This window comes from Pseudophryne corroboree, chromosome 4 (assembly GCF_028390025.1).
Source record: "Pseudophryne corroboree isolate aPseCor3 chromosome 4, aPseCor3.hap2, whole genome shotgun sequence".
In the NCBI taxonomy this organism is placed as follows: Eukaryota; Metazoa; Chordata; class Amphibia; order Anura; family Myobatrachidae; genus Pseudophryne; species Pseudophryne corroboree.
The window spans coordinates 256744011-256771889 of record NC_086447.1 but is presented as its reverse complement, the minus strand read 5'-3'; the positions used below and the strand labels follow the sequence as shown (position 1 = coordinate 256771889).

General features: G+C 45.4%; 1 protein-coding gene across 1 annotated transcript in view; it reads left to right on the top strand.

Annotated features, from left to right (window-relative positions):
- The first annotated feature begins 1187 nt into the window (after nucleotides 1–1187).
- The window catches only part of IGSF10 (immunoglobulin superfamily member 10), an 80872-nt gene continuing 54180 nt past the window's right edge, over nucleotides 1188–27879 (top strand). The window contains exons 1-2 of the mRNA XM_063916076.1: nucleotides 1188–1713; nucleotides 3555–3781. Of these exons, the coding sequence (XP_063772146.1) occupies nucleotides 3585–3781 (197 nt within the window). The 5' untranslated portion in view covers nucleotides 1188–1713; nucleotides 3555–3584. The remainder of the gene's footprint in view (nucleotides 1714–3554; nucleotides 3782–27879) is intronic.

Sequence of the window (27879 nt, the reverse complement as noted above, 5' to 3'; positions counted from 1 at the left end):
TTGAGCCTGCTTAAAAACTATGAGAACTATATGACTGGTGCTTTAAAAGAAAAATAATAATCAGCATTGCAATTGAGCAGATCTATGTAGTGTGCAGCCACACATCCAATCTCTTGCAGCCACACACTACCTAGATCTGCTCAGCCACAATGCTGATCATTTTATCACAAAGTACAAGGTAGGCTTCAAATAGTTACAATTCTCTAGCTTTCTTTGCAAAGGAATATATCTCAATGAATAGATTGTCTGACTGCAATGCACACAGGCAATGGGTTCGAATCCCAGATATATCAGCATCTTGAAATGTAATAAAGGACAGTGTGACTGAATAACAAAGAAATCTCAAGTTGCATTCATGAATGTTGTATAGGTATTAGCAACAAAAAGGGTCGGGGTAGGAGACAGCAGCAGTCAGGAGATTCTGTTCTTCAAAAAGGGGGGGAAGCTGCAAGTAAAAGTAATTAAAACAGATAAGCGACAAGTGCCGCCAACAGCAGCCCCTACCCTGCAACGCTATATGCAGCGCCCCCTCCACTCACGCCTAGTTACGGTCCTGCGCCCCACCCAAATCTAACTCTCCCTGCACATTTTACATCTGCCCCACCTGGAGTCCAACATGTTTTGCCCAGTTTGCTTTTTTTGCTTTACTTACAGAGATCAATCAGGCCCATATTACACTAGACACAGCCATTACATGGGAAAATGGAGGGGGAAAAAATGTTTCAAGTATAAAATATACAAATGTATAACAAGATACTGCTGTGTACAGCTGACAGTACTGTTCTAAGCAGCCATTATCACCCATAAACCATTACACAGCTTGTTAGAGATTTATGGCATGACAGGAAGGCTCAGACCACCATGTGGTTGGCTATTCCTTCTGCATGTTCACCAGCATAACTCATAGATCTGAGGGTGACATGTCTGCAGTTACCAGTTCACCCCTGGAAAATCTAAATGACTGGACCACCTACAGTGACTATTGTATCATTCTACTGGTTACTATTTTTTAAGACTGTTGTACTCCAGAAAATAATGCACAACAGTCTACACTTCGTATTAAACAAGCTCACAACAGAGTTGACGTATCTGCTGGTGCTGACATTTAGAACGTTGCATACATTGTGTTACCAAAAATACAGTGGTGCATATCGGGTGTCAGTGACATCAGTGCTGTGCGTGTTCTGAGTGTGCCACTACTACAGAAAAATCCTGGGAGAGGATGCTGTACAGCAGTAAGCGCCTTCTCTCCAGCCATCAGGGAGACTGCAGGGGGCAGAGAGGAGACACAAAAGATGATTCAAGAAAGGAATTCCAAAACTATATGAAGAAATAGAAAATCTACTTCTACTTTCATTGGAAACAGATGCAGACAGACCTGTGAGGAGCAAAACTGCTGCAAGCTCAGGAAAGGATACTGTACAGGCTGTTTGGATACATATTTATCAAAAGGAAAAAAATAAACAGCCACAAGTGATGTGTGTCCTCCATACAATAAAATGCCTGGATAAGTCCAAAAAGTACATCTCTGTAATACACTATGGGGATATCTCTAAATCCATCAAAATATAGAATCCCCACTGACATCTGAAGGGGGATTACTGTACTTAACCTGTGCTTTCCTGGTTCACATGTGAGGACTGGCTACTGTACCTGTACGCTGCACTACAGTCTTCTCCATCGCAGAGGAATCCTGCAACTGTCAGGCACCAGGTACTTCTTATATATACTGTACATGTATTTGTTAAGACAAAATATATATTTTAGAATTGAACTTAATCATGAGCTACAGAGGCTCATTTTTCTCCTCAATATACTGAACAAAGTTGTACTGTGGTACTTAGTACAAAGAGCAGTTTACTGTACTTAAACAATGACAGGATTTGGAACTTTCTGCTTCGATAGAATAGGGTTTATCAGGAAAAGAGATTTATAGCTGAGATTACACCCTGTAGTTTGTGAACTGGTCATTGTGCAGTTTTACTAAATTATTTCACACATCTAGTAGCACATTATCTGTTTGCATCCAGAATATAAAATCTATCAACTGTTAAGTAAAGGTTGGGTATAATAAATTGGACAACATCTAGAAAACCAGTAACTAACAATATGGAATAGATCAAACTTAATGATTTAGACCAATTTTAGTAGAAGTTCAATAAAAGTGATTTTGTAAATAGATATATATATATAAATATATATACATATATTATTTGGAATTAAAGTAAAATGATTATTTGATGTTACCTGTAAAAATCTCTGCTCAAACTGAATGAGAAGGATATTGATTAGATTAGTTAAAAAAGAAAGTTAGCTACTGTATTTTCAAAGTTATCTTTATAAGGTACAACAAGGGTTCCCTAGCAATGTACAAGGCATCCATAGAATAGATTAATATAGTGAGCATACTGTATCATTTCACTTAGATAAATAATTACAGTACCTTTAACATCAACAGTAAGTCAATAGCTGTGTAATGTAAATCACATGCTCTGCATCTTTGCATGATCCTCACATTGGGTATACAGCATGTATTTGCCACCGTTCTAATCCAATCAGCTCAGCAGCAAGACCACCGTCTACTAAAAGGATTCATGTTTCACCTACTAGACTGGAAAACTAGAACCCTCATCCTGCAGAAGAAAGGAAAGGAAAGGCAATTAAATTATATCAGCATATTTTCTTCTTGGAATTTCAACTCGCCAACACTATTCATCTTCTCAAAACAGCTCGTTTTCTTTGGAATGAGTGTTTGGCAACCAAGAAGCTGACGTGTTCTCTGGCACTGGCAATTTGATAGACAATTTATAATGTTGTTAATGGATGAAACATGTTTTGTAAGCTACAACTGGAATTGTTCAGGTTTGGTTTTTACTCTAGAATGAGTGCTGAATGCTGATGACTACAGACAGGAAGTGATGCACAGAAAGAGTAATGAATGTTATTTATTAGCATTGTCCAAAGGTGCAGAATTGCCCAAAAATCACAACAACCAATCAGATGATTTATTTTATTCTCTTGCTTGCACTATATGGATTAGAGCTAAACTGTTGATTGGCTAATATGGATTTGCACCTTTGAGCAATGTTGGTACATAGCCCTTAACGTAGACTTTCAGCACATGACTGATCTATAGTCATCACAATTGGGACCTATGTGCGCTTTAAAAGGAAGTCAGCTGTGTGCAAAATTAGGTTTTATCTAGACAGAATATGCCGCAACTATATATTAATACTACAAACCAAACAGTAAGGCATATATATTAATACTACAAACCAAACACTAAGACTACTGTGTGAGTTACATTTCTGTCAATTTACTGTAGTCTGATGCATCTAAATTAACTACACAAAAAGCCCTAAAAACATTTCTTGGCAAAGTCTCTTTGATAGCCTGAATTGCTCCTTTGCAGAAATTACCAGAAATCCCAATCATTTGTTTACAGAGTGTCAGCTAAATCAAAGATCTGACGTTATTTAATGTCATATTTTTGGCTTTCTCTTATAGAAAATATATGTTAGTTTTAAATTATTCATGTTTATGTTTAATCTCAGGGTAATGCTGCATTAAAATAATCATTAAGGATGAAACCAAGAGGCAGAAGTGATTCATGTCTACCTGGCTACCTTATCCTCCTCTGGCTCTCTGTCCTATCTGACAGCGGCATGGCGTGTCCCAAACCCTGTGCCTGCTACGTCCAGACAGAAGTCCACTGCACTTTTAGGTACCTCAACGTCATCCCTAAACAGATCCAAGCAGATGTGGAACGCATTAATTTAGGGTAAGTCACATATTGTTCAATATTAAACAGGCAAAAAATGTATGAATGTTATAACATGTTCTACAGAGCAATAAAAATATATATATATCATTGGCAAGCAATCTATGGCTATCATGCTGCTACCGTACCATATGCCCAGGGATACTCTGCCAGCTACACTTGTAGTTGCACAACAGCTGAAAACCCCACAGCATTTAATATTTATACAGGTTACAAGCTTGCCCAAGCCTGCTGTCAGTAGTTTTGCCTTTTTGGTTACAAAATTCTTGTCATTTTATTTGTGATTGCCTTTTAAATTAGAAGAATGATACCCCTTTTCCAGTAGCTCAAAAAACACAGGTAAATGCATGGGGGCGCACATTTACCTGTGTTTTTTGGTAGTGGAAAGGGGTCCCTCAGCTGCAATATGCCGGGATGGTGACTGCTGATGGGAAAAGGGGCCATCGATGCAGCCGGGTAGCACCCGTGTCAGGCTTCCGGCTGAGACCCGCATCATAGATGGAAAAGGGGTATGAGACACATTCAAAAGGTATTCTGGAAGATTTAAAAGAGTACTTTTTTTACAGCATCCACAGTATTTTGTTTTTCATTGCTATGATCCAATATGAGTATACAGTAGCTAAGTAGATTATATATAAAGCAGAAAACATGCACTGTGCAGTGCAAAAGTAACATTGGCGGAGAAGCAAAAGTTTCCACGGGCAGAGGAGAGGCGTTAGGTGGAGTCAAAGTGTTTCTAGTGACTAGTGAAACAAGAAGGTGACAGGAGACTTTTATGCAGTGGTTTCTATTTTTACTAAGAAGAGGCGTGTTATGGTCATGCCCACCTCACTAAGGGGGAAAGGTATCAAGTCTTCCTATACTATACTTACTTTGGTGCCCTTATCTTGCACCTCATTATTTCTAGGTACACGTCAACCAATGTAAATAATAGCATCACATACAGAATAGCAGCAGTAACAGATAGCCAGTTTCTGATGCCTACAGAAAGGCAAGGCAGCCCCAACCTTCTGCCCACCTCTCGCAGCGCAATTTGTTGCCTCCACCACCCCCAACTTCACGTGGGATACATATGATATCCCGGCAGATGGGATGCCGGCTGTCACTATACCGACAGTAGCTTCCCGTCTGCCTTAATCCCAGCAGCGAGTCCCCTCGAGGGCTCGCTGCATTCGCCGCTGACTTTCTTCGCTCGCCACATGTTCTATTCCCACTCGGTTGATGGTGTGGACCCACCAGTGTGGTCTCAGTGTGTGTCCAGATTCCCGGCATTAGTATTTCACTGGCTATCGGGATTCCAGCATCAGTCTCCCAAATGCTGGGATCCCGAAAGTTGGTATATTGACTGCATCCCCTTCACGCTGGCCACAAAGTAAAACATAAGTGATTAAGTAATTCCCGACAGGTAAGTACTGTATAAGTAAGATACAATTTACAATAACAGTACCTCTGCATCTGCAGTCCAGACATGGATCTCTCAATTTTCCCAGATGAGATTTGATTTTACGTAGTACCAGCTAATTTCCCAAATGCAGAGAGGTAGGGGCTCCACTCCCAAAACGCAGTAATTAACACAATCAATGATACCAAATTTAGATATTTTTTATTGAAGAAAAATAAAAAAACACTGTGTATAATTTTGCAAGACATAGGCAAATGATTTAAGTATAAAAGACTTTACACGTAGTGTCACGGACCCCGACGCCCCACTCTCAGGACACACCAATCCGAGAGTTGCGCCAGCGCCGTGCTAATCAATGATGTCCCTGACATGTAGTGATAAACAACATTTAACAAGGCATCTTGAGAGCACATTTCCAGGGACATCTCTTACAATACATAGTCGTGCATGTAGCTCAAACCTTATGTAAAATACAAACACGTACATAATGCTTGGGGATATATGTATGTGAACACAATTTAAAAACAAAGATATACAGTAAGAAAATGGTGTCTGGCACTCACCCGGGCAACATGATGGGAAGATCACCCAGAAGGATTCGAGTTTCGTACCACTGGGTCAGATGCATGCTGTGATAGATTTGGGACTGCGTTGAGGTTGACAGAGTTGCAATAAAACTTTCCCATGTATCACAGAAAAAAGGCCTTCTTCTCCATATCAAACATCCTGTCCACTCACTTCATTAGAAAAAATAAAATTAACTTTCTATATAACTGAAAATTAATAGGGGTTGGGTGTATCAATTCCCGCAGAATGGTCATTTTTGCCGCAGCGCTTAAATCAAGCAATCATTTTCTACCCGCTCTGGAAAATGCCCATAACGGATCACTCGAGAGTAAAAGGCACAAATTGAACCAGGTGGGTCTCAGCATCTTTGCTTACCCTCCTCCAGAAGCCCTGGATCACTAGAAGCTCCCAAAGACACTGAGGGTGTGGTATACAAGATAGACAGCTAAAAGATAAACAATCAGTAGGTCGACACCATATGGTTGATAGTCAAAAAGGTCAAAAGTCCGACAGGGTTGAAAGTTCAACAGTCAAAAGGTTGCATTTAAGTCCAAATTTAGAAATGCTGAAATATAATTGGTATAAGCAAAAGAACTATGGCCCAGATTTGTCAAGCCTTGGAGAGTGATCAATTGCACGGGGATAAAGTACCAACCAATCAGCTACTAACTGTCATGTTACAGGCTGTGTTTCAAAAATGACAGGAGCTGATTGGTTGGAACTTTAACACAGTCCAATTTATCACTCTCCAAGGCTTGATAAATCTAGATGTAAATTCTAGTGGGTTCCTGTTCACATTAATCCAGATATCAGGTGAAGTTGGTGCACTTTGCTTGTGAAGATGGCCAATGCACCCATTATAAATACGCAGGTGCACATCTACAGTAATCAATTACAATAATATAGAGCATTATAAAACTAATCAAAAAGAACTAATATTCAAAGGTGTGAGCTGTCTCCTTCTAAGCTATTCACAGAAATAATAGCATGTGTTTCACTTTCTAACCTACAGATGGGTCCACGCTCATCTTGGCTTCTATGCTGCGCCTAGGCACACCATGGTTTATTAACATAAGTCCTTCATCTATTGTTCTCAGCTGCAATACAATACAGAGAAGAATACATCAGGGGATTAAATCATTACAGCAGGGGATTAAGGGGGTCATTCCGAGTTGATAGCTCGCTAGCTGTTTTTAGCAGCCGTGCAAACGCTAACCGCCGCCCTCTGGGAGTGTATCTTAGCTTAGCATAAGTGCAAATGAAAGGATGCCTGCATTTTTTCGATTACTCCCTGAAAACGGTCAGTTGACACCCAGAAACGCCCCCTTCCTGTCAATCACTCTGCAGCCAGCACTGCGACTGAAAGCTTCGCTAGACCTTGTGTGAAACTACTTTGGCCGTTGTGAAAGTACGTCGCGCGTGCGCATTGCGCAGAAGTGCCAATTTTTTTGCATCATCGCTGCGCAGCGAACATTTTCACCTAGCGATCAACTAGGAATGACCCCCCAAATCCAACTGCCCTGGCTCAATTAATCCTATTAAAAGCCAAGATCAAGGTGGACCCATCTGTAAGTACTAACCAGGCATACCATTATATGACACAGTGGGCCAAATGTAATAAGAGTGAGAGTTTCAGAAAGTGAGAGATTTGGTAAGGTTTTTCAGTTTTTTTTAAAGTGGCAATCATTTACACTGCAAGATCAACCTGTTTTTTCAGTGTAAATGATTGCCACTTTAAAAAAAAACTGCAAAACCGTAACAAATCTCTCACTTTTTGAAACTCTCAGTCTATTACATTTGGCCCCATATTACACTTGTGGCCATGAACCGTAGCTATTAACTACTACTATTTATTTTCTTAACAATGCATCAGGAGAATTTCCAAATACATGGATGGCAGAGAATGTTTCTGAAAGTGGTGTGGGCTGGCTGCTACTTTAATAACATAAAAGACACCCCCCATGAGAAATAAATAAATAAATGTCTCACAATGAGGCAAATCGATTCTTAAGTGAACAGAGAAAGGGCTAAGTGTTACTAATAATCTCCAGATGTCCAAGGCTGCTGTTCTGTGCAGCACAAGCATGCAACTGGTGTATCAGTAAAAATGGCTGTTTGTTCCAGTACAGAATATAGTTTAGTGTTTATATTGTGTAAAAGTGTACATGATTAAGGGCTTTACTCTGCAAAACACATTGCAGTAACAGATAATCCAATTGCAACTACTAGTAGTAACTACATATGTATTCAGGTAATACAAGTGTAAATGAAACTATGCAAGAAATGTCATACTGCTTAGGGGTAATAACACTTGGCTACAAGACACCAGCAAATCTGTCTTTTCCTCCCACTATTTGTGTGGAGCTGCAAAATGCTCTTGGGAGAGGAACCCAGACTCTACATACATTGTAGCCGGAAGGTATTACAGCGATTAAATGCTATATGTTTGCCAGTTTATAGCCCTGTTTAACATTAAGTGAGCATGCAATTAGATTAATCTACCACATTCTGGTAGCCTATAGAGACCGAAAATACCACCTTATTCCATATTAACCTTTTACTTATTCATTGCTACAAACTTCTTGTGGTCTGTTCTAGAGATGTGCACTTGAAATTTTTCGGGTTTTGTGTTTTGGTTTTGGGTTCGGTTCCGCGGCCGTGTTTTGGGTTCGACCGCGTTTTGGCAAAACCTCACCGAATTTTTTTTGTCGGATTCGGGTGTGTTTTGGATTCGGGTGTTTTTTTCAAAAAACACTAAAAAAACAGCTTAAATCATAGAATTTGGGGGTCATTTTGATCCCAAAGTATTATTAACCTCAAAAACCATAATTTCCACTCATTTTCAGTCTATTCTGAATACCTCACACCTCACAATATTATTTTTAGTCCTAAAATTTGCACCGAGGTCGCTGGATGACTAAGCTAAGCGACCCTAGTGGCCGACACAAAAACCTGGCCCATCTAGAAGTGGCACTGCAGTGTCACGCAGGATGTCCCTTCCAAAAAACCCTCCCCAAACAGCACATGACGCAAAGAAAAAAAGAGGCGCAATGAGGTAGCTGTGTGAGTAAGATAAGCGACCCTAGTGGCCGACACAAACACCGGGCCCATCTAGGAGTGGCACTGCAGTGTCACGCAGGATGTCCCTTCCAAAAAACCCTCCCCAAACAGCACATGACGCAAAGAAAAAAAGAGGCGCAATGAGGTAGCTGTGTGAGTAAGATAAGCGACCCAAGTGGCCGACACAAACACCGGGCCCATCTAGGAGTGGCACTGCAGTGTCACGCAGGATGTCCCTTCCAAAAAACCCTCCCCAAACAGCACATGACGCAAAGAAAAAAAGAGGCGCAATGAGGTAGCTGTGTGAGTAAGATAAGCGACCCTAGTGGCCGACACAAACACCGGGCCCATCTAGGAGTGGCACTGCAGTGTCACGCAGGATGTCCCTTCCAAAAAACCCTCCCCAAACAGCACATGACGCGAAGAAAAAAAGAGGCGCAATGAGGTAGCTGTGTGAGTAAGATAAGCGACCCTAGTGGCCGACACAAACACCGGGCCCATCTAGGAGTGGCACTGCAGTGTCACGCAGGATGTCCCTTCCAAAAAACCCTCCCCAAACAGCACATGACGCAAAGAAAAAAAGAGGCGCAATGAGGTAGCTGTGTGAGTAAGATAAGCGACCCTAGTGGCCGACACAAACACCGGGCCCATCTAGGAGTGGCACTGCAGTGTCACGCAGGATGGCCCTTCCAAAAAATACTCCCCAAACAGCACATGACGCAAAGAAAAATTAAAGAAAAAAGAGGTGCAAGATGGAATTGTCCTTGGGCCCTCCCACCCACCCTTTTGTTGTATAAACAGGACATGCACACTTTAACCAACCCATCATTTCAGTGACAGGGTCTGCCACACGACTGTGACTGAAATGACGGGTTGGTTTGGACCCCCACCAAAAAAGAAGCAATTAATCTCTCCTTGCACAAACTGGCTCTACAGAGGCAAGATGTCCACCTCATCATCATCCTCCGATATATCACCGTGTACATCCCCCTCCTCACAGATTATCAATTCGTCCCCACTGGAATCCACCATCTCAGCTCCCTGTGTACTTTGTGGAGGCAATTGCTGCTGGTCAATGTCTCCACGGAGGAATTGATTATAATTCATTTTAATGAACATCATCTTCTCCACATTTTCTGGATGTAACCTCGTACGCCGATTGCTGACAAGGTGAGCGGCGGCACTAAACACTCTTTCGGAGTACACACTTGTGGGAGGGCAACTTAGGTAGAATAAAGCCAGTTTGTGCAAGGGCCTCCAAATTGCCTCTTTTTCCTGCCAGTATAAGTACAGACTGTGTGACGTGCCTACTTGGATGCGGTCACTCATATAATCCTCCACCATTCTTTCAATGGTGAGAGAATCATATGCAGTGACAGTAGACGACATGTCCGTAATCGTTGTCAGGTCCTTCAGTCCGGACCAGATGTCAGCATCAGCAGTCGCTCCAGACTGCCCTGCATCACCGCCAGCGGGTGGGCTCGGAATTCTGAGCCTTTTCCTCGCACCCCCAGTTGCGGGAGAATGTGAAGGAGGAGATGTTGACAGGTCGCGTTCCGCTTGACTTGACAATTTTCTCACCAGCAGGTCTTTGAACCCCAGCAGACTTGTGTCTGCCGGAAAGAGAGATCCAAGGTAAGCTTTAAATCTAGGATCGAGCATGGTGGCCAAAATGTAGTGCTCTGATTTCAACAGATTGACCACCCGTGAATCCTTGTTAAGCGAATTAAGGGCTCCATCCACAAGTCCCACATGCCTAGCGGAATCGCTCTGTGTTAGCTCCTCCTTCAATGTCTCCAGCTTCTTCTGCAAAAGCCTGATGAGGGGAATGACCTGACTCAGGCTGGCAGTGTCTGAACTGACTTCACGTGTGGCAAGTTCAAAGGGCATCAGAACCTTGCACAATGTTGAAATCATTCTCCACTGCGCTTGAGACAGGTGCATTCCACCTCCTATATCGTGCTGAATTGTATAGGCTTGAATGGCCTTTTGCTGCTCCTCCAACCTCTGAAGCATATAGAGGGTTGAATTCCACCTCGTTACCACTTCTTGCTTCAGATGATGGCAGGGCAGGTTCAGTTGTTTTTGGTGGTGCTCCAGTCTTCTGTACGTGGTGCCTGTACGCCGAAAGTGTCCCGCAATTCTTCTGGCCACCGACAGCATCTCTTGCACACCCCTGTCGTTTTTTAAAAAATTCTGCACCACCAAATTCAAGGTATGTGCAAAACATGGGACGTGCTGGAATTTGCCCATATTTAATGCACACACAATATTGCTGGCGTTGTCCGATGCCACAAATCCACAGGAGAGTCCAATTGGGGTAAGCCATTCCGCGATGATCTTCCTCAGTTGCCGTAAGAGGTTTTCAGCTGTGTGCGTATTCTGGAAAGCGGTGATACAAAGCGTAGCCTGCCTAGGAAAGAGTTGGCGTTTGCGAGATGCTGCTACTGGTGCCGCCGCTGCTGTTCTTGCGGCGGGAGTCCATACATCTACCCAGTGGGCTGTCACAGTCATATAGTCCTGACCCTGCCCTGCTCCACTTGTCCACATGTCCGTGGTTAAGTGGACATTGGGTACAACTGCATTTTTTAGGACACTGGTGAGTCTTTTTCTGACGTCCGTGTACATTCTCGGTATCGCCTGCCTAGAGAAGTGGAACCTAGATGGTATTTGGTAACGGGGGCACACTACCTCAAGAAATTGTCTAGTTCCCTGTGAACTAACGGCGGATACCGGACGCACATCTAACACCAACATAGTTGTCAAGGCCTCAGTTATCCGCTTTGCAACAGGATGACTGCTGTGATATTTCATCTTCCTCGCAAAGGACTGTTGGACAGTCAATTGCTTACTGGAAGTAGTACAAGTGGGCTTACGACTTCCCCTCTGGGATGACGATCGACTCCCAGCAGCAACAACAGCAGCGCCAGCAGCAGTAGGCATTACACTCAAGGATGCATCGGAGGAATCCCAGGCAGGAGAGGACTCGTCAGAATTGCCAGTGACATGGCCTGCAGGACTATTGGCATTCCTGGGGAAGGAGGAAATTGACACTGAGGGAGTTGGTGGGGTGGTTTGCGTGAGCTTGGTTACAAGAGGAAGGGATTTACTGGTCAGTGGACTGCTTCCGCTGTCACCCAAAGTTTTTGAACTTGTCACTGACTTATTATGAATGCGCTGCAGGTGACGTATAAGGGAGGATGTTCCGAGGTGGTTAACGTCCTTACCCCTACTTATTACAGCTTGACAAAGGCAACACACGGCTTGACAAATGTTGTCCGCATTTCTGTTGAAATACTTCCACACCGAAGAGCTGATTTTTTTTGGTATTTTCACCAGGCATGTCAACGGCCCTATTCCTCCCACGGACAACAGGTGTCTCCCCGGGTGCCTGACTTAAACAAACCACCTCACCATCAGAATCCTCCTGGTCAATTTCCTCCCCAGCGCCAGCAACACCCATATCCTCCTCATCCTGGTGTACTTCAACACTGACATCTTCAATCTGACTATCAGGAACTGGACTGCGGGTGCTCCTTCCAGCACTTGCAGGGGGCGTGCAAATGGTGGAAGGCGCATGCTCTTCACGTCCAGTGTTGGGAAGGTCAGGCATCGCAACCGACACAATTGGACTCTCCTTGTGGATTTGGGATTTCGAAGAACGCACAGTTCTTTGCGGTGCTTTTGCCAGCTTGAGTCTTTTCAGTTTTCTAGCGAGAGGCTGAGTGCTTCCATCCTCATGTGAAGCTGAACCACTAGCCATGAACATAGGCCAGGGCCTCAGCCGTTCCTTGCCACTCCGTGTGGTAAATGGCATATTGGCAAGTTTACGCTTCTCCTCCGACAATTTTATTTTAGGTTTTGGAGTCCTTTTTTTACTGATATTTGGTGTTTTGGATTTGACATGCTCTGTACTATGACATTGGGCATCGGCCTTGGCAGACGACGTTGCTGGCATTTCATCGTCTCGGCCATGACTAGTGGCAGCAGCTTCAGCACGAGGTGGAAGTGGATCTTGATCTTTCCCTAATTTTGGAACCTCAACATTTTTGTTCTCCATATTTTAATAGGCACAACTAAAAGGCACCTCAGGTAAACAATGGAGATGGATGGATACTAGTATACTTATGGATGGACTGCCGAGTGCCGACGCAGACTGCTACAGTAAGCTACTATAGTAGTATGTATAAAGAAGAAAGAAAAAAAAAACAACCACGGGTAGGTGGTATACAATTATGGATGGACTGCCGAGTGCCGACACAGAGGTAGCTACAGCCGTGGACTAACGTACTGTGTCTGCTGCTAATATAGACTGGATGATAATGAGATGAAATCAATATATATGTATATATAATATCACTAGTACTGCAGCCGGACAGGTATATATTATATATTTATTATGTAATGACTGATGACGGACCTGCTGGACACTGTCAGCTCAGCAGCACCGCAGACTGCTACAGTAAGCTACTATAGTAGTATGTATAAAGAAGAAAGAAAGAAAAAAAACAACCACGGGTAGGTGCTATACAATATTATAAATATATTATATACAATTATATATATATATATATATATATATATATATATATTAAACTCATAAACTGGTGGTGATTATTAAACTGGTGGTCAGGTCTCTGGTCACACTATCAGCAACTTGCAAGTAGTACTCCTGAGTCCTAAGCAGACAATCACAATATATATTATACTGGTGGTCAGTGTGGTCACAAACAATGGCAGTGTGGCTGGCACTCTGGCAGCAAAAGTGTGCACTGTACGTTATATGTACTCCTGAGTCCTGAGTCCTGCTCTCAGACTCTAACTGCTCCCCACTGTCAGTGTCTCCCCCACAAGTCAGATAATACAGTCACACTATCTCTCTCTATCACATCAGCAAGTACTAGTAGTAGTAGTAGTACTCCTCCTAATGCTCCCCAAAATTACTACTTTGTCTCTCTCTGTCTCACTCTCTTCTCGAATCTCTATAAACGGAGAGGACGCCAGCCACGTCCTCTCCCTATGAATCTCAATGCACGTGTGAAAAATGGCGGCGACGCGCGGCTCCTTATATAGAATCCGAGTCTCGCGATAGAATCCGAGCCTCGCGAGAATCCGACAGCGTGATGATGACGTTCGGGCGCGCTCGGGTTAACCGAGCAAGGCGGGAAGATCCGAGTCGCTCGGACCCGTGTAAAAAAAACTGAAGTTCGGGCGGGTTCGGATTCCGAGGAACCGAACCCGCTCATCTCTAGTCTGTTCTGATATTTTCCCCCCAACAAACAGCAATAACCCAACCAGACCAATTTAAGAGATAATATCAATGCTGTGCTACAACCCATAACAATGAAACCACAGAGGTGTATAACAGTGTGGTGACATTTCACACAAACGGAGTTTGGCAGTGAGCCAGCGTATTTCACACATATATGTAGTTCCAGCGAGACAATGGACCTACTTTCAGAGTTGTATGCTACTGTAGGCCGATGTTTTCACAATTATTGGCGGGATGCGCATGCGCTGCCATCGCACTGCACATGTGTAAAGGAGCCTTTGCGAGTCTGCTTGCAGGGAGGATATCATTACAGAGTGAGTGGCAGGAAGCAACCGTTTAGGGGAAGTAACGGGGAGTGGCAGCTAGGTGGTGATTGGCTGGTACTTTATCTCCGTTCACTTATCGCTCTCCAAGGATTAGTAGATCTCCACCATTATTTCTCTTACGTCCTAGAGGATGCTGGGGACTCCGTAAGGACCATGGGGTATAGACGGCTCCACAGGAGACATGGGCACTGTAAGACTTTAGAATGGGTGTGCACTGGCTCCTCCCTCTATGCCCCTCCTCCAGACCTCAGTTAGATCCTGTGCCCAGAGGAGACTGGATGCACTGCAGGGGAGCTCTACTGAGTTTCTCTGAAAATGACTTTTGTTAGGTTTTTTATTTTTAGGGAGCACTGCTGGCAACAGGCTCCCTGTTCGTGGGACTGAGGGGAGAGAACCAGACCTACTTTACTGATAGGCTCTGCTTCTTAGACTAATGGACACCATTAGCTCCAGAGAGTCGGAACACAGGTGTTGTCCTTGCTGTTCGTCCCAGAGCCGCGCCGCCGTCCTCCTCACAGAGTCGGAAGATAGAAGCCGGGTAAGTATATGAAGCAAGAAGACTTCAAAGGCGGCAGAAGACTTCAGATCTTCACTAAAGTACCGCGCCATTGCTCCCACACACACATAAGGCACAGCATGGGTGCAGGGCGCAGAGGGGGCGCCCTGGGCAGCAATAATCACCTCAAATGAAACTGTCAGCATTCTTAGATACTGCGGAGGCAGTATATTATATAACCCCCGCCAGTATAAATAAATGAGTGGGACCGAAGCCCGCCGTCGAGGGGGCGGGGCTTTATCCTCCAGCACTAACCAGCGCCATTTTCTCCACATCATGCTGCAGAGAAGCTGCTCCCAGACTCTCCCCTGCTGAACACAGTAACAGGGGGCAAAAACAAGAGGGGGGCACATTATTTGGTGCAAAATTGTACATTTATAAAGTGCTATTTAGGCTGGGACTTTTGGTTTCAGTATATTGTGGCGCTGGGTGTGTGCTGGCATACTCTCTGTCTCTCCAAAGGGCCTTATTGTGGGTCAGTCCCCATATTTCAGTTATCCCAGTGTGTGGGGGTGTCAGTACGTGTGTGTCGACATGTCTGAAGTGGAAGGCTCGTCTAGGGAGGAAGCAGAGCAGATGGTGGTGGTGTCTCCGTCCGCACAGCCGACACCTGATTGGGTGAACATGTGGAATGTTTTGAATGCTACTGTGGGTTTATTACATAAAAGATTGGACAAAGGAGTCCAAAGACAATGCTGGGAATCAACCCATGGCTTTTACTGTGTCACAGGGCCCCTCAGGGTCCCATAAACGTCCCTTTACGCAGATAGCAGACACTGATACCGACACGGATTCCGACTCCAGTATCGACTATGATGAGGCGAGGTGGCACCCAAGAGTCGCCAAAAGTATTCAATATATGATTATTGCAATAAAAGATGTTTTGCATATCACAGAGGACCCCTCTGTCCCTGACACGAGGGTCTGCATGTTTAAAGAAAAGAAACCTGAGGGAACTTTTCCCCCATCTCATGAGCTGAATGCTTTATTTGAATAATCTTGGTAGACTCCTGACACAAGACTGCAGGTTCCCAAGAGAATTATTATGGCGTATCCTTTCCCCCCAAAGGACAGGTTACGGTGGGAATCCTCGCCCACACTGGACAAGGCCTTAACGCGCTTGTCCAAAAAGGTGGCACTACCGTCCCCGGATAGCAGCTTGGGCTGATAGCTTGTCATCTGACATTGACACCCTAGACAAGATGGTATTGTGTTGACCTTAGGTCACATCAAGGACGCAGCGTTATATATGAGAGAGGCTGCAAGAGATATTGGGCTTTTGGGTTCAAGAGCTAATGTCATGGCAGTTTCTGCTAGAAGGTCCCTGTGGACCCGTCAATGGACAGGGGATGCTGACTCAAAGAGGCATATGGAGGCTTTACCTTACAAAGGTGAACTTTTATTTGGGGATGGCCTCGCGGACCTGGTTTCCACAGCTACCGCGGGTAAGTCTTCTTTTTTGCCTTACGTTCCCCCACAGCAAAAGAAAACACTTCATTACCAGATGCAGTCCTTTCGGTCGCATAAGTTCAGAAGAGGGCGTTGCTCTTCTTTCCTCGCCAGAGGAAGAGGTAGAGGGAAGAGAACACCGGCTATGGCTAGTTCACAGGAACAAAAATCCTCCCCGGCCTCTACCAAATCCACCGCATGACGCTGGGGCTTCGCTACGGGAGTCCGCACTGGTAGGGGCACGTCTTCGACTCTTCAGCCAAGTCTGGGTTCATTCGGATTTGGATTCTTGGGTGGTCGATTTTGTATCCCAAGGCTACAAACTGGAGTTCGAAGATGGGCCTCCACACCGATTTCTCAAATCGGCCTTGCCAACTTCTTCCCCAGTGAGGGAAATAGTTTCGGTTGCCATACTAAAGCTGTGTCAACAGCAAGTGATTAACAAGGTTCCCCTAGTGCAACAGGGGAAAGGGTTTTATTCAACCCTATTGGTGGTCCTGAAGCCGGATGGCTCGGTAAGACCAATTCTGAATCTAAAATCCCTAAACCTATATTTGAGGAGGTTCAAATTTAAGATGGAATCTCTCAGGGAAGTGATCTCCAGCCTGGAAGGGGGGGATTTTATGGTGTCACTAGACATAAAGGATGCATACCTTCATGTTCCCATATATCCTCCTCATCAGGCGTACCTGAGATTCGCTGTACAGGATTGTCATTACCAGTTTCAGAAGTTGCCGTTTGGGCTTTCCACGGCCCCGAGGATTTTCACCAAGGTAATGGCGGAAATGATGGTGCACCTGCGCAAGCAAGGCGTCACAATTATCCCATACTTGGACGATCTCCTGATAAAAGCGAGTTCAAGGGAACAGTTATTAAAAAGCGTGTCTCTCTCCCTAAGAGTACTACAACAGCATGGCTGGATTCTAAATCTACCAAAGTCGCAGTTGGTTCCGACAACTCGACTGTCATTTTTGGGCATGATTCTGGACACGGAAGAAGAAGGGGTTTTTCTCCCAATGGAATAAGCCCAGGAACTCCAGAACATGGTCAAGGACCTGTTAACAAAAAGAGTGTCAGTTCATCACTGCACTCGAGTATTGGGAAAGATTGTGGCGGCCTACGAGGCCATTCCGTTCGGCAGGTTCCATGCAAGGACTTTTCAGTGGGACCTTCTGGACAAGTGGTCAGGGTCCCATCTGCAGATGCTTCGGAAGATAACTCTGTCCCCCAGGGCCAGGGTCTCTCTCCTGTGTTGGCTCCAGAGTACTCGCCTTCTAGAGGGTCGCAGGTTTGGCATTCAAGCTTGGGTTCTTGTGACCACGGACGCGAGCCTCCGAGGATGGGGAGCAGTCACACAAAGAAAAAATTTTCAGGTAATATGGTTAAGCCAGGAGGCTTGTCTACACATCAATGTGCTGAAATTAAGGGCCATATACAACGTCCTGCGACAGGCGGAGAATCTCCTTCGCAACCTACCTGTTCTGATACAGTCAGACAACATCCCAGCTGTGGCACATGTAAACCACCAGGGCGGGACAAGAAGCAGAGCAGCAATGGCAGCAGCCACCAGGATTCTTCGCTGGGCGGAAAATCATGTAAGCGCTCTGTCAGCGGTCTTCATTCCGGGAGTAGACAACTGGGAAGCAGACTTCCTCAGCAGACACGATCTCCATCCAGGAGACTGGGGACTTCATCAAGAAGTCTTTGCAGAGGTGACAAGTCGTTGGGGTCTCCCTCAAATAGACATGATGGTGTCACGCCTCAACAGAAAGCTTCGGACGTATTGTTCCAGGTCAAGGGACCCTCAGGCAGTGGCAGTGGATGCCCTGGTGACACCGTGGGTGTTTCAGTCGGTCTATGTGTTCCCTCCACTTCCTCTCATCTCAAAGATATTGAGAATCATAAGCCGAACAAGAGTGCAGACAATACTCATTGTTCCAGATTGGCCTCGAAGGGCCTGGTATTCAGATCTTCAGGAAATGCCCTCAGAAGATCCGTGGCCTCTTCCTCTCAGGGAGGACCTGTTACTACAGGGGCCCTGTGTGTTCCAAGACTTACAGCGGTTACGTTTGACGGCATGGCGGTTGAACACCAAATCCTAGCTAGGAAAGGTATTCCGGGTGAAGTCATCCCTACTCTAATTAAAGCTAGGAAGGAGGTAACGGCGAAACACTATCACCGTGTCTGGAGAAAGTATGTGTCTTGGTGTGAAGCCAAGAATGCTCCTATGGAAGATTTTCAGCTGGGTCATTTTCTCCATTTTCTGTAGTCAGGTGTGGATATGGGCCTAAAGTTAGGCTCCATTAAGGTGCAGATTACGGCCTTATCTATATTCTTTCAGAAGGAATTGGCTTCTCTCCCAGAAGTCCAGACTTTTGTAAAGGGAGTGTTGCACATCCAACCTCCTTTTGTGCCTCCGGTGGCACCGTGGGACCTTAACGTGGTGTTACAGTTCCTTAAATCATGCTGGTTTGAACCTCTTCAAACGGTTGAATTGAAGTTTCTCCCTTGGAAGGTGGTCGTGTTATTGGCCTTGGCATCTGCAAGGCGGGTGTCCAAATTGGCGGCTTTGTCTCACAAGAGCCCCTATCTGATTTTCCATGCGGATCGTACAGAGTGTGGACTCGTCCTCATTTTCTGCCTAAGGTGGTTTCGTCATTTCATATGAACCAACCTATTGTGGTGCCTGTGGCTACGGGTGCTTTGGAGGATTCCAAGTACCTTGATGTAGTCAGGGCCTTAAAGATTTATGTGGCCACAACGGCTAGGGTTAGGAAAACAGAAGCACTGTTTGTCCGGTATGCGGCCAACAAGGTTGGCGCTCCTGCGTATAAGCAGACTTTTGCTCGCTGGATCTGTAACACGATTCAGCAGGCTCATTCTACGGCTGGACTGACGGTTCCAAATTCAGTTAAGGCCCGTTCCACTAGGAAGGTGGGCGCTTCTTGGGCGGCTGACAGAGGCGTCTCGGCATTACAGCTTTGCCGAGCAGCTACTTGGTCAGGTTCAAACACTTTTGCAAAATTCTACAAGTTTGATACCCTGGCTGATGAGGACCTCATGTTTGCTCTATTGGTGCTGCAGAGTCATACGCACTCTCCCGCCCGGTCTGGAGCTTTGGTATAATCCCCATGGTCCTGTCGGAGTCCCCAGCATCCTCTAGGACGTAAGAGAAAATAAGATTTTAAACCTACCGGTAAATCTTTTTCTCCTAGTCCGTAGGGGATGCTGGGCGCCCGTCCCAGTGCGGAAAAATTCTGCAAGGCTTGTATATAGTTATTGCTTACATAAGGGTTATGTTACAGTTGTGTTCAGTCTCTGGCTGATACTGTTTTGTTCATGCTGTTAACTGGTTTATTATATACCATGTTGTACGGTATGTATGGTGTGGGCTGGTATGTATCTTGCCCTTAGATTAACAAAAATCCTTTCCTCGTACTGTCCGTCTCCTCTGGGCACAGTCCTAACTGAGGTCTGGAGGAGGGGCATAGAGGGAGGAGCCAGTGCACACCCATTCTAAAGTCTTACAGTGCCCATGTGTCCTGCGGAGCCATCTATACCCCATGGTCCTTACGGAGTCCACAGCATCCTCTACAGACTAGGAGAAAAAGATTTACCGGTAGGTTTAAAATCTTATTTTCTAAATCAGCATTTTGCAGATTTTATAGTCTATGACTATTGCTGGAATGATGATGGTCAGTTTGTTGTAGAGTGTACTGGAATTGGTGAAGAATGAGGATACTATAGGCTAAATGCTGCCATAACAACTTGCAAAACTTTGCATTGGAAGATATTCTGCACAATATCTCTCATTTCTACCAATCAGCTATAAGCTTTCATTAGTTTGGCCACACCAGGCAAGTGATTGGTTGCTGCAGGTTACAAGGCTCATTGTTTTTCTTTACACCATCATATTAAATAAGCTGTATAGTGTGAACATCCAGGCGTCACGCAGCATGGCTATACAGTATCAGAGATATAACTGCACCATTCACCATGATACAGTATATATTGTATATATATTAGAGATGAGCGGGTTCGGTTCCTCGGAATCCGAACCCGCCCGAACTTCATGTTTTTTTTCACGGGTCCGAGCGACTCGGATCTTCCCGCCTTGCTCGGTTAACCCGAGCGCGCCCGAACGTCATCATGACGCTGTCGGATTCTCGCGAGACTCGGATTCTATATAAGGAGCCGCGCGTCGCCGCCATTTTCACACGTGCATTGAGATTGATAGGGAGAGGACGTGGCTGGCGTCCTCTCCATTTAGATTAGAAGAGAGAGAGTGAGATTGATTTGAGACAGAGACACTTGATTTACTGGAGCTTAGGAGTACTGTAGAGAGTGCAGAGTTTAGTAGTGACTGACCACAGTGACCACCAGACAGTGGAGTTTTATTTAATATAATCCGTTCTCTGCCTGAAAAAAACGATACACAGTGACTCAGTCACATACCATATCTGTGTGCACTGCTCAGCCCAGTGTGCTGCATCATCTATGTATATATCTGACTGTGCTCACACAGCTTATAATTGTGGGGGAGACTGGGGAGCAGTGCCAGTTATAGGTTATAGCAGGAGCCAGGAGTACATATTATTAAAATTAAACAGTGCACACTTTTGCTGCAGGAGTGCCACTGCCAGTGTGACTGACCAGTGACCTGACCACACTGACCACCAGTATAGTTAGTAGTATACTATATTGTGATTGCCTGAAAAAGTTAAACACTCGTCGTGTGACTTGTGTGGTGTTTTTTTTTTTATTCTATAAAAAACTCATTCTGCTGACAGACAGTGTCCAGCAGGTCCGTCATTATATAATATATACCTGTCCGGCTGCAGTAGTGATATATATATATTTTTTATATCATTATTTATCATTCAGTCGCAGCAGACACAGTACGGTAGTTCACGGCTGTAGCTACCTCTGTGTCGGCACTCGGCAGTCCATCCATAATTGTATACCACCTACCCGTGGTTTTTTTTTCTTTCTTCTTTATACATACATACTACATCTCTTTATCAACCAGTCTATATTAGCAGCAGACACAGTACAGTAGTCCACGGCTGTAGCTACCTCTGTGTCGGCACTCGGCAGTCCATCCATAATTGTATACCACCTACCCGTGGTTTTTTTTTCTTTCTTCTTTATACATACATACTACATCTCTTTATCAACCAGTCTATATTAGCAGCAGACACAGTACAGTACGGTAGTCCACGGCAGTAGCTACCTCTGTGTTGGCACTCGGCAGTCCGTCCATAATTGTATACCACCTACCCGTGTTTTTTTTTTCTTTCTTCTTTATACATACATACTACATCTCTTTATCAACCAGTCTATATTAGCAGCAGACACAGTACAGTAGTCCACGGCTGTAGCTACCTCTGTGTCGGCACTCGGCAGTCCATCCATAATTGTATACCACCTACCCGTGGTTTTTTTTTCTTTCTTCTTTATACATACATACTACATCTCTTTATCAACCAGTCTATATTAGCAGCAGACACAGTACAGTACGGTAGTCCACGGCTGTAGCTACCTCTGTGTCGGCACTCGGCAGTCCGTCCATAATTGTATACCACCTACCCGTGGTTTTTTTTTCTTTCTTCTTTATACATACATACTACATCTCTTTATCAACCAGTCTATATTAGCAGCAGACACAGTACAGTAGTCCACGGCTGTAGCTACCTCTGTGTCGGCACTCGGCAGTCCATCCATAATTGTATACCACCTACCCGTGGTTTTTTTTTCTTTCTTCTTTATACATACATACTACATCTCTTTATCAACCAGTCTATATTAGCAGCAGACACAGTACAGTAGTCCACGGCTGTAGCTACCTCTGTGTCGGCACTCGGCAGTCCATCCATAATTGTATACCACCTACCCGTGGTTTTTTTTTCTTTCTTCTTTATACATACATACTACATCTCTTTATCAACCAGTCTATATTAGCAGCAGACACAGTACAGTACGGTAGTCCACGGCTGTAGCTACCTCTGTGTTGGCACTCGGCAGTCCGTCCATAATTGTATACCACCTACCCGTGTTTTTTTTTTCTTTCTTCTTTATACATACATACTACATCTCTTTATCAACCAGTCTATATTAGCAGCAGACACAGTACAGTAGTCCACGGCTGTAGCTACCTCTGTGTCGGCACTCGGCAGTCCATCCATAATTGTATACCACCTACCCGTGGTTTTTTTTTCTTTCTTCTTTATACATACATACTACATCTCTTTATCAACCAGTCTATATTAGCAGCAGACACAGTACAGTACGGTAGTCCACGGCTGTAGCTACCTCTGTGTCGGCACTCGGCAGTCCGTCCATAATTGTATACCACCTACCCGTGGTTTTTTTTTCTTTCTTCTTTATACATACATACTACATCTCTTTATCAACCAGTCTATATTAGCAGCAGACACAGTACAGTAGTCCACGGCTGTAGCTACCTCTGTGTCGGCACTCGGCAGTCCATCCATAATTGTATACCACCTACCCGTGGTTTTTTTTTCTTTCTTCTTTATACATACATACTACATCTCTTTATCAACCAGTCTATATTAGCAGCAGACACAGTACAGTACGGTAGTCCACGGCTGTAGCTACCTCTGTGTCGGCACTCGGCAGTCCGTCCATAATTGTATACCACCTACCCGTGGTTTTTTTTTCTTTCTTCTTTATACATACTACATCTCATTATCATCCAGTCTATATTAGCAGCAGACACAGTACAGTACGGTAGTCCACGGCTGTAGCTACCTCTGTGTCGGCACTCGGCAGTCCGTCCATAATTGTATACCACCTACCCGTGGTTTTTTTTTTCTTTCTTCTTTATACATACTACATCTCATTATCAACCAGTCTATATTAGCAGCAGACACAGTACGGTAGTCCACGGCTGTAGCTACCTCTGTGTCGGCACTCGGCAGTCCGTCCATAATTGTATACCACCTACCCGTGGTTTTTTTTTTTTCTTTCTTCTTTATACATACTACATCTCATTATCAACCAGTCTATATTAGCAGCAGACACAGTACGGTAGTCCACGGCTGTAGCTACCTCTGTGTCGGCACTCGGCAGTCCATCCATAATTGTATACCACCTACCCGTGGTTTTTTTTTTCTTTCTTCTTTATACATACATACTACATCTCATTATCATCCAGTCTATATTAGCAGCAGACACAGTACAGTACAATAGTCCACGGCTGTAGCTACCTCTGTGTCGGCACTCGGCAGTCCATCCATAATTGTATACTAGTATCCATCCATCTCCATTGTTTACCTGAGGTGCCTTTTAGTTGTGCCTATTAAAATATGGAGAACAAAAATGTTGAGGTTCCAAAATTAGGGAAAGATCAAGATCCACTTCCACCTCGTGCTGAAGCTGCTGCCACTAGTCATGGCCGAGACGATGAAATGCCAGCAACGTCGTCTGCCAAGGCCGATGCCCAATGTCATAGTACAGAGCATGTCAGATCCAAAACACCAAATATCAGTAAAAAAAGGACTCCAAAACCTAAAATAAAATTGTCGGAGGAGAAGCGTAAACTTGCCAATATGCCATTTACCACACGGAGTGGCAAGGAACGGCTGAGGCCCTGGCCTATGTTCATGGCTAGTGGTTCAGCTTCACATGAGGATGGAAGCACTCAGCCTCTCGCTAGAAAACTGAAAAGACTCAAGCTGGCAAAAGCACCGCAAAGAACTGTGCGTTCTTCGAAATCCCAAATCCACAAGGAGAGTCCAATTGTGTCGGTTGCGATGCCTGACCTTCCCAACACTGGACGTGAAGAGCATGCGCCTTCCACCATTTGCACGCCCCCTGCAAGTGCTGGAAGGAGCACCCGCAGTCCAGTTCCTGATAGTCAGATTGAAGATGTCAGTGTTGAAGTACACCAGGATGAGGAGGATATGGGTGTTGCTGGCGCTGGGGAGGAAATTGACCAGGAGGATTCTGATGGTGAGGTGGTTTGTTTAAGTCAGGCACCCGGGGAGACACCTGTTGTCCGTGGGAGGAATATGGCCGTTGACATGCCTGGTGAAAATACCAAAAAAATCAGCTCTTCGGTGTGGAAGTATTTCACCAGAAATGCGGACAACATTTGTCAAGCCGTGTGTTCCCTTTGTCAAGCTGTAATAAGTAGGGGTAAGGACGTTAACCACCTCGGAACATCCTCCCTTATACGTCACCTGCAGCGCATTCATAATAAGTCAGTGACAAGTTCAAAAACTTTGGGCGACAGCGGAAGCAGTCCACTGACCAGTAAATCCCTTCCTCTTGTAACCAAGCTCACGCAAACCACCCCACCAACTCCCTCAGTGTCAATTTCCTCCTTCCCCAGGAATGCCAATAGTCCTGCAGGCCATGTCACTGGCAATTCTGACGAGTCCTCTCCTGCCTGGGATTCCTCCGATGCATCCTTGCGTGTAACGCCTACTGCTGCTGGCGCTGCTGTTGTTGCTGCTGGGAGTCGATGGTCATCCCAGAGGGGAAGTCGTAAGCCCACTTGTACTACTTCCAGTAAGCAATTGACTGTCCAACAGTCCTTTGCGAGGAAGATGAAATATCACAGCAGTCATCCTGCTGCAAAGCGGATAACTGAGGCCTTGACAACTATGTTGGTGTTAGACGTGCGTCCGGTATCCGCCGTTAGTTCACAGGGAACTAGACAATTTATTGAGGCAGTGTGCCCCCGTTACCAAATACCATCTAGGTTCCACTTCTGTAGGCAGGCGATACCGAGAATGTACACGGACGTCAGAAAAAGACTCACCAGTGTCCTAAAAAATGCAGTTGTACCCAATGTCCACTTAACCACGGACATGTGGACAAGTGGAGCAGGGCAGGGTCAGGACTATATGACTGTGACAGCCCACTGGGTAGATGTATGGACTCCCGCCGCAAGAACAGCAGCGGCGGCACCAGTAGCAGCATCTCGCAAACGCCAACTCTTTCCTAGGCAGGCTACGCTTTGTATCACCGATTTCCAGAATACGCACACAGCTAAAAACCTCTTACGGCAACTGAGGAAGATCATCGCAGAATGGCTTACCCCAATTGGATTCTCCTGTGGATTTGTGGCATCGGACAACGCCAGCAATATTGTGTGTGCATTAAATATGGGCAAATTCCAGCACGTCCCATGTTTTGCACATACCTTGAATTTGGTGGTGCAGAATTTTTAAAAAAACGACAGGGGCGTGCAAGAGATGCTGTCGGTGGCCAGAAGAATTGCGGGACACTTTCGGCGTACAGGCACCACGTACAGAAGACTGGAGCACCACCAAAAACAACTGAACCTGCCCTGCCATCATCTGAAGCAAGAAGTGGTAACGAGGTGGAATTCAACCCTCTATATGCTTCAGAGGTTGGAGGAGCAGCAAAAGGCCATTCAAGCCTATACAATTGAGCACGATATAGGAGGTGGAATGCACCTGTCTCAAGTGCAGTGGAGAATGATTTCAACGTTGTGCAAGGTTCTGATGCCCTTTGAACTTGCCACACGTGAAGTCAGTTCAGACACTGCCAGCCTGAGTCAGGTCATTCCCCTCATCAGGCTTTTGCAGAAGAAGCTGGAGACATTGAAGGAGGAGCTAACACGGAGCGATTCCGCTAGGCATGTGGGACTTGTGGATGGAGCCCTTAATTCGCTTAACAAGGATTCACGGGTGGTCAATCTGTTGAAATCAGAGCACTACATTTTGGCCACCGTGCTCGATCCTAGATTTAAAACCTACCTTGGATCTCTCTTTCCGGCAGACACAAGTCTGCTGGGGTTGAAAGACCTGCTGGTGAGAAAATTGTCAAGTCAAGCGGAACGCGACCTGTCAACATCTCCTCCTTCACATTCTCCCGCAACTGGGGGTGCGAGGAAAAGGCTCAGAATTCCGAGCCCACCCGCTGGCGGTGATGCAGGGCAGTCTGGAGCGACTGCTGATGCTGACATCTGGTCCGGACTGAAGGACCTGACAACGATTACGGACATGTCGTCTACTGTCACTGCATATGATTCTCTCAACATTGAAAGAATGGTGGAGGATTATATGAGTGACCGCATCCAAGTAGGCACGTCACACAGTCCGTACTTATACTGGCAGGAAAAAGAGGCAATTTGGAGGCCCTTGCACAAACTGGCTTTATTCTACCTAAGTTGCCCTCCCACAAGTGTGTACTCCGAAAGAGTGTTTAGTGCCGCCGCTCACCTTGTCAGCAATCGGCGTACGAGGTTACATCCAGAAAATGTGGAGAAGATGATGTTCATTAAAATGAATTATAATCAATTCCTCCGCGGAGACATTGACCAGCAGCAATTGCCTCCACAAAGTACACAGGGAGCTGAGATGGTGGATTCCAGTGGGGACGAATTGATAATCTGTGAGGAGGGGGATGTACACGGTGATATATCGGAGGATGATGATGAGGTGGACATCTTGCCTCTCTAGAGCCAGTTTGTGCAAGGAGAGATTAATTGCTTCTTTTTTGGGGGGGGTCCAAACCAACCCGTCATATCGGTCACAGTCGTGTGGCAGACCCTGTCACTGAAATGATGGGTTGGTTAAAGTGTGCATGTCCTGTTTATACAACATAAGGGTGGGTGGGAGGGCCCAAGGACAATTCCATCTTGCACCTCTTTTTTCTTTTATTTTTCTTTGCGTCATGTGCTGTTTGGGGAGGGTTTTTTGGAAGGGCCATCCTGCGTGACACTGCAGTGCCACTCCTAGATGGGCCCGGTGTTTGTGTCGGCCACTAGGGTCGCTTATCTTACTCACACAGTCAGCTACCTCATTGCGCCTCTTTTTTTCTTTGCGTCATGTGCTGTTTGGGGAGGGTTTTTTGGAAGGGCCATCCTGCGTGACACTGCAGTGCCACTCCTAGATGGGCCCGGTGTTTGTGTCGGCCACTAGGGTCGCTTATCTTACTCACACAGTCAGCTACCTCATTGCGCCTCTTTTTTTCTTTGCGTCATGTGCTGTTTGGGGAGGGTTTCTAGATGGGCCCGGTGTTTGTGTCGGCCACTAGGGTCGCTTATCTTACTCACACAGTCAGCTACCTCATTGCGCCTCTTTTTTTCTTTGCGTCATGTGCTGTTTGGGGAGGGTTTTTTGGAAGGGCCATCCTGCGTGACACTGCAGTGCCACTCCTAGATGGGCCCGGTGTTTGTGTCGGCCACTAGGGTCGCTTATCTTACTCACACAGTCAGCTACCTCATTGCGCCTCTTTTTTTCTTTGCGTCATGTGCTGTTTGGGGAGGGTTTTTTTTCGGAAGGGCCATCCTGCGTGACACTGCAGTGCCACTCCTAGATGGGCCCGGTGTTTGTGTCGGCCACTAGGGTCGCTTATCTTACTCACACAGTCAGCTACCTCATTGCGCCTCTTTTTTTCTTTGCGTCATGTGCTGTTTGGGGAGGGTTTTTTGGAAGGGACATCCTGCGTGACACTGCAGTGCCA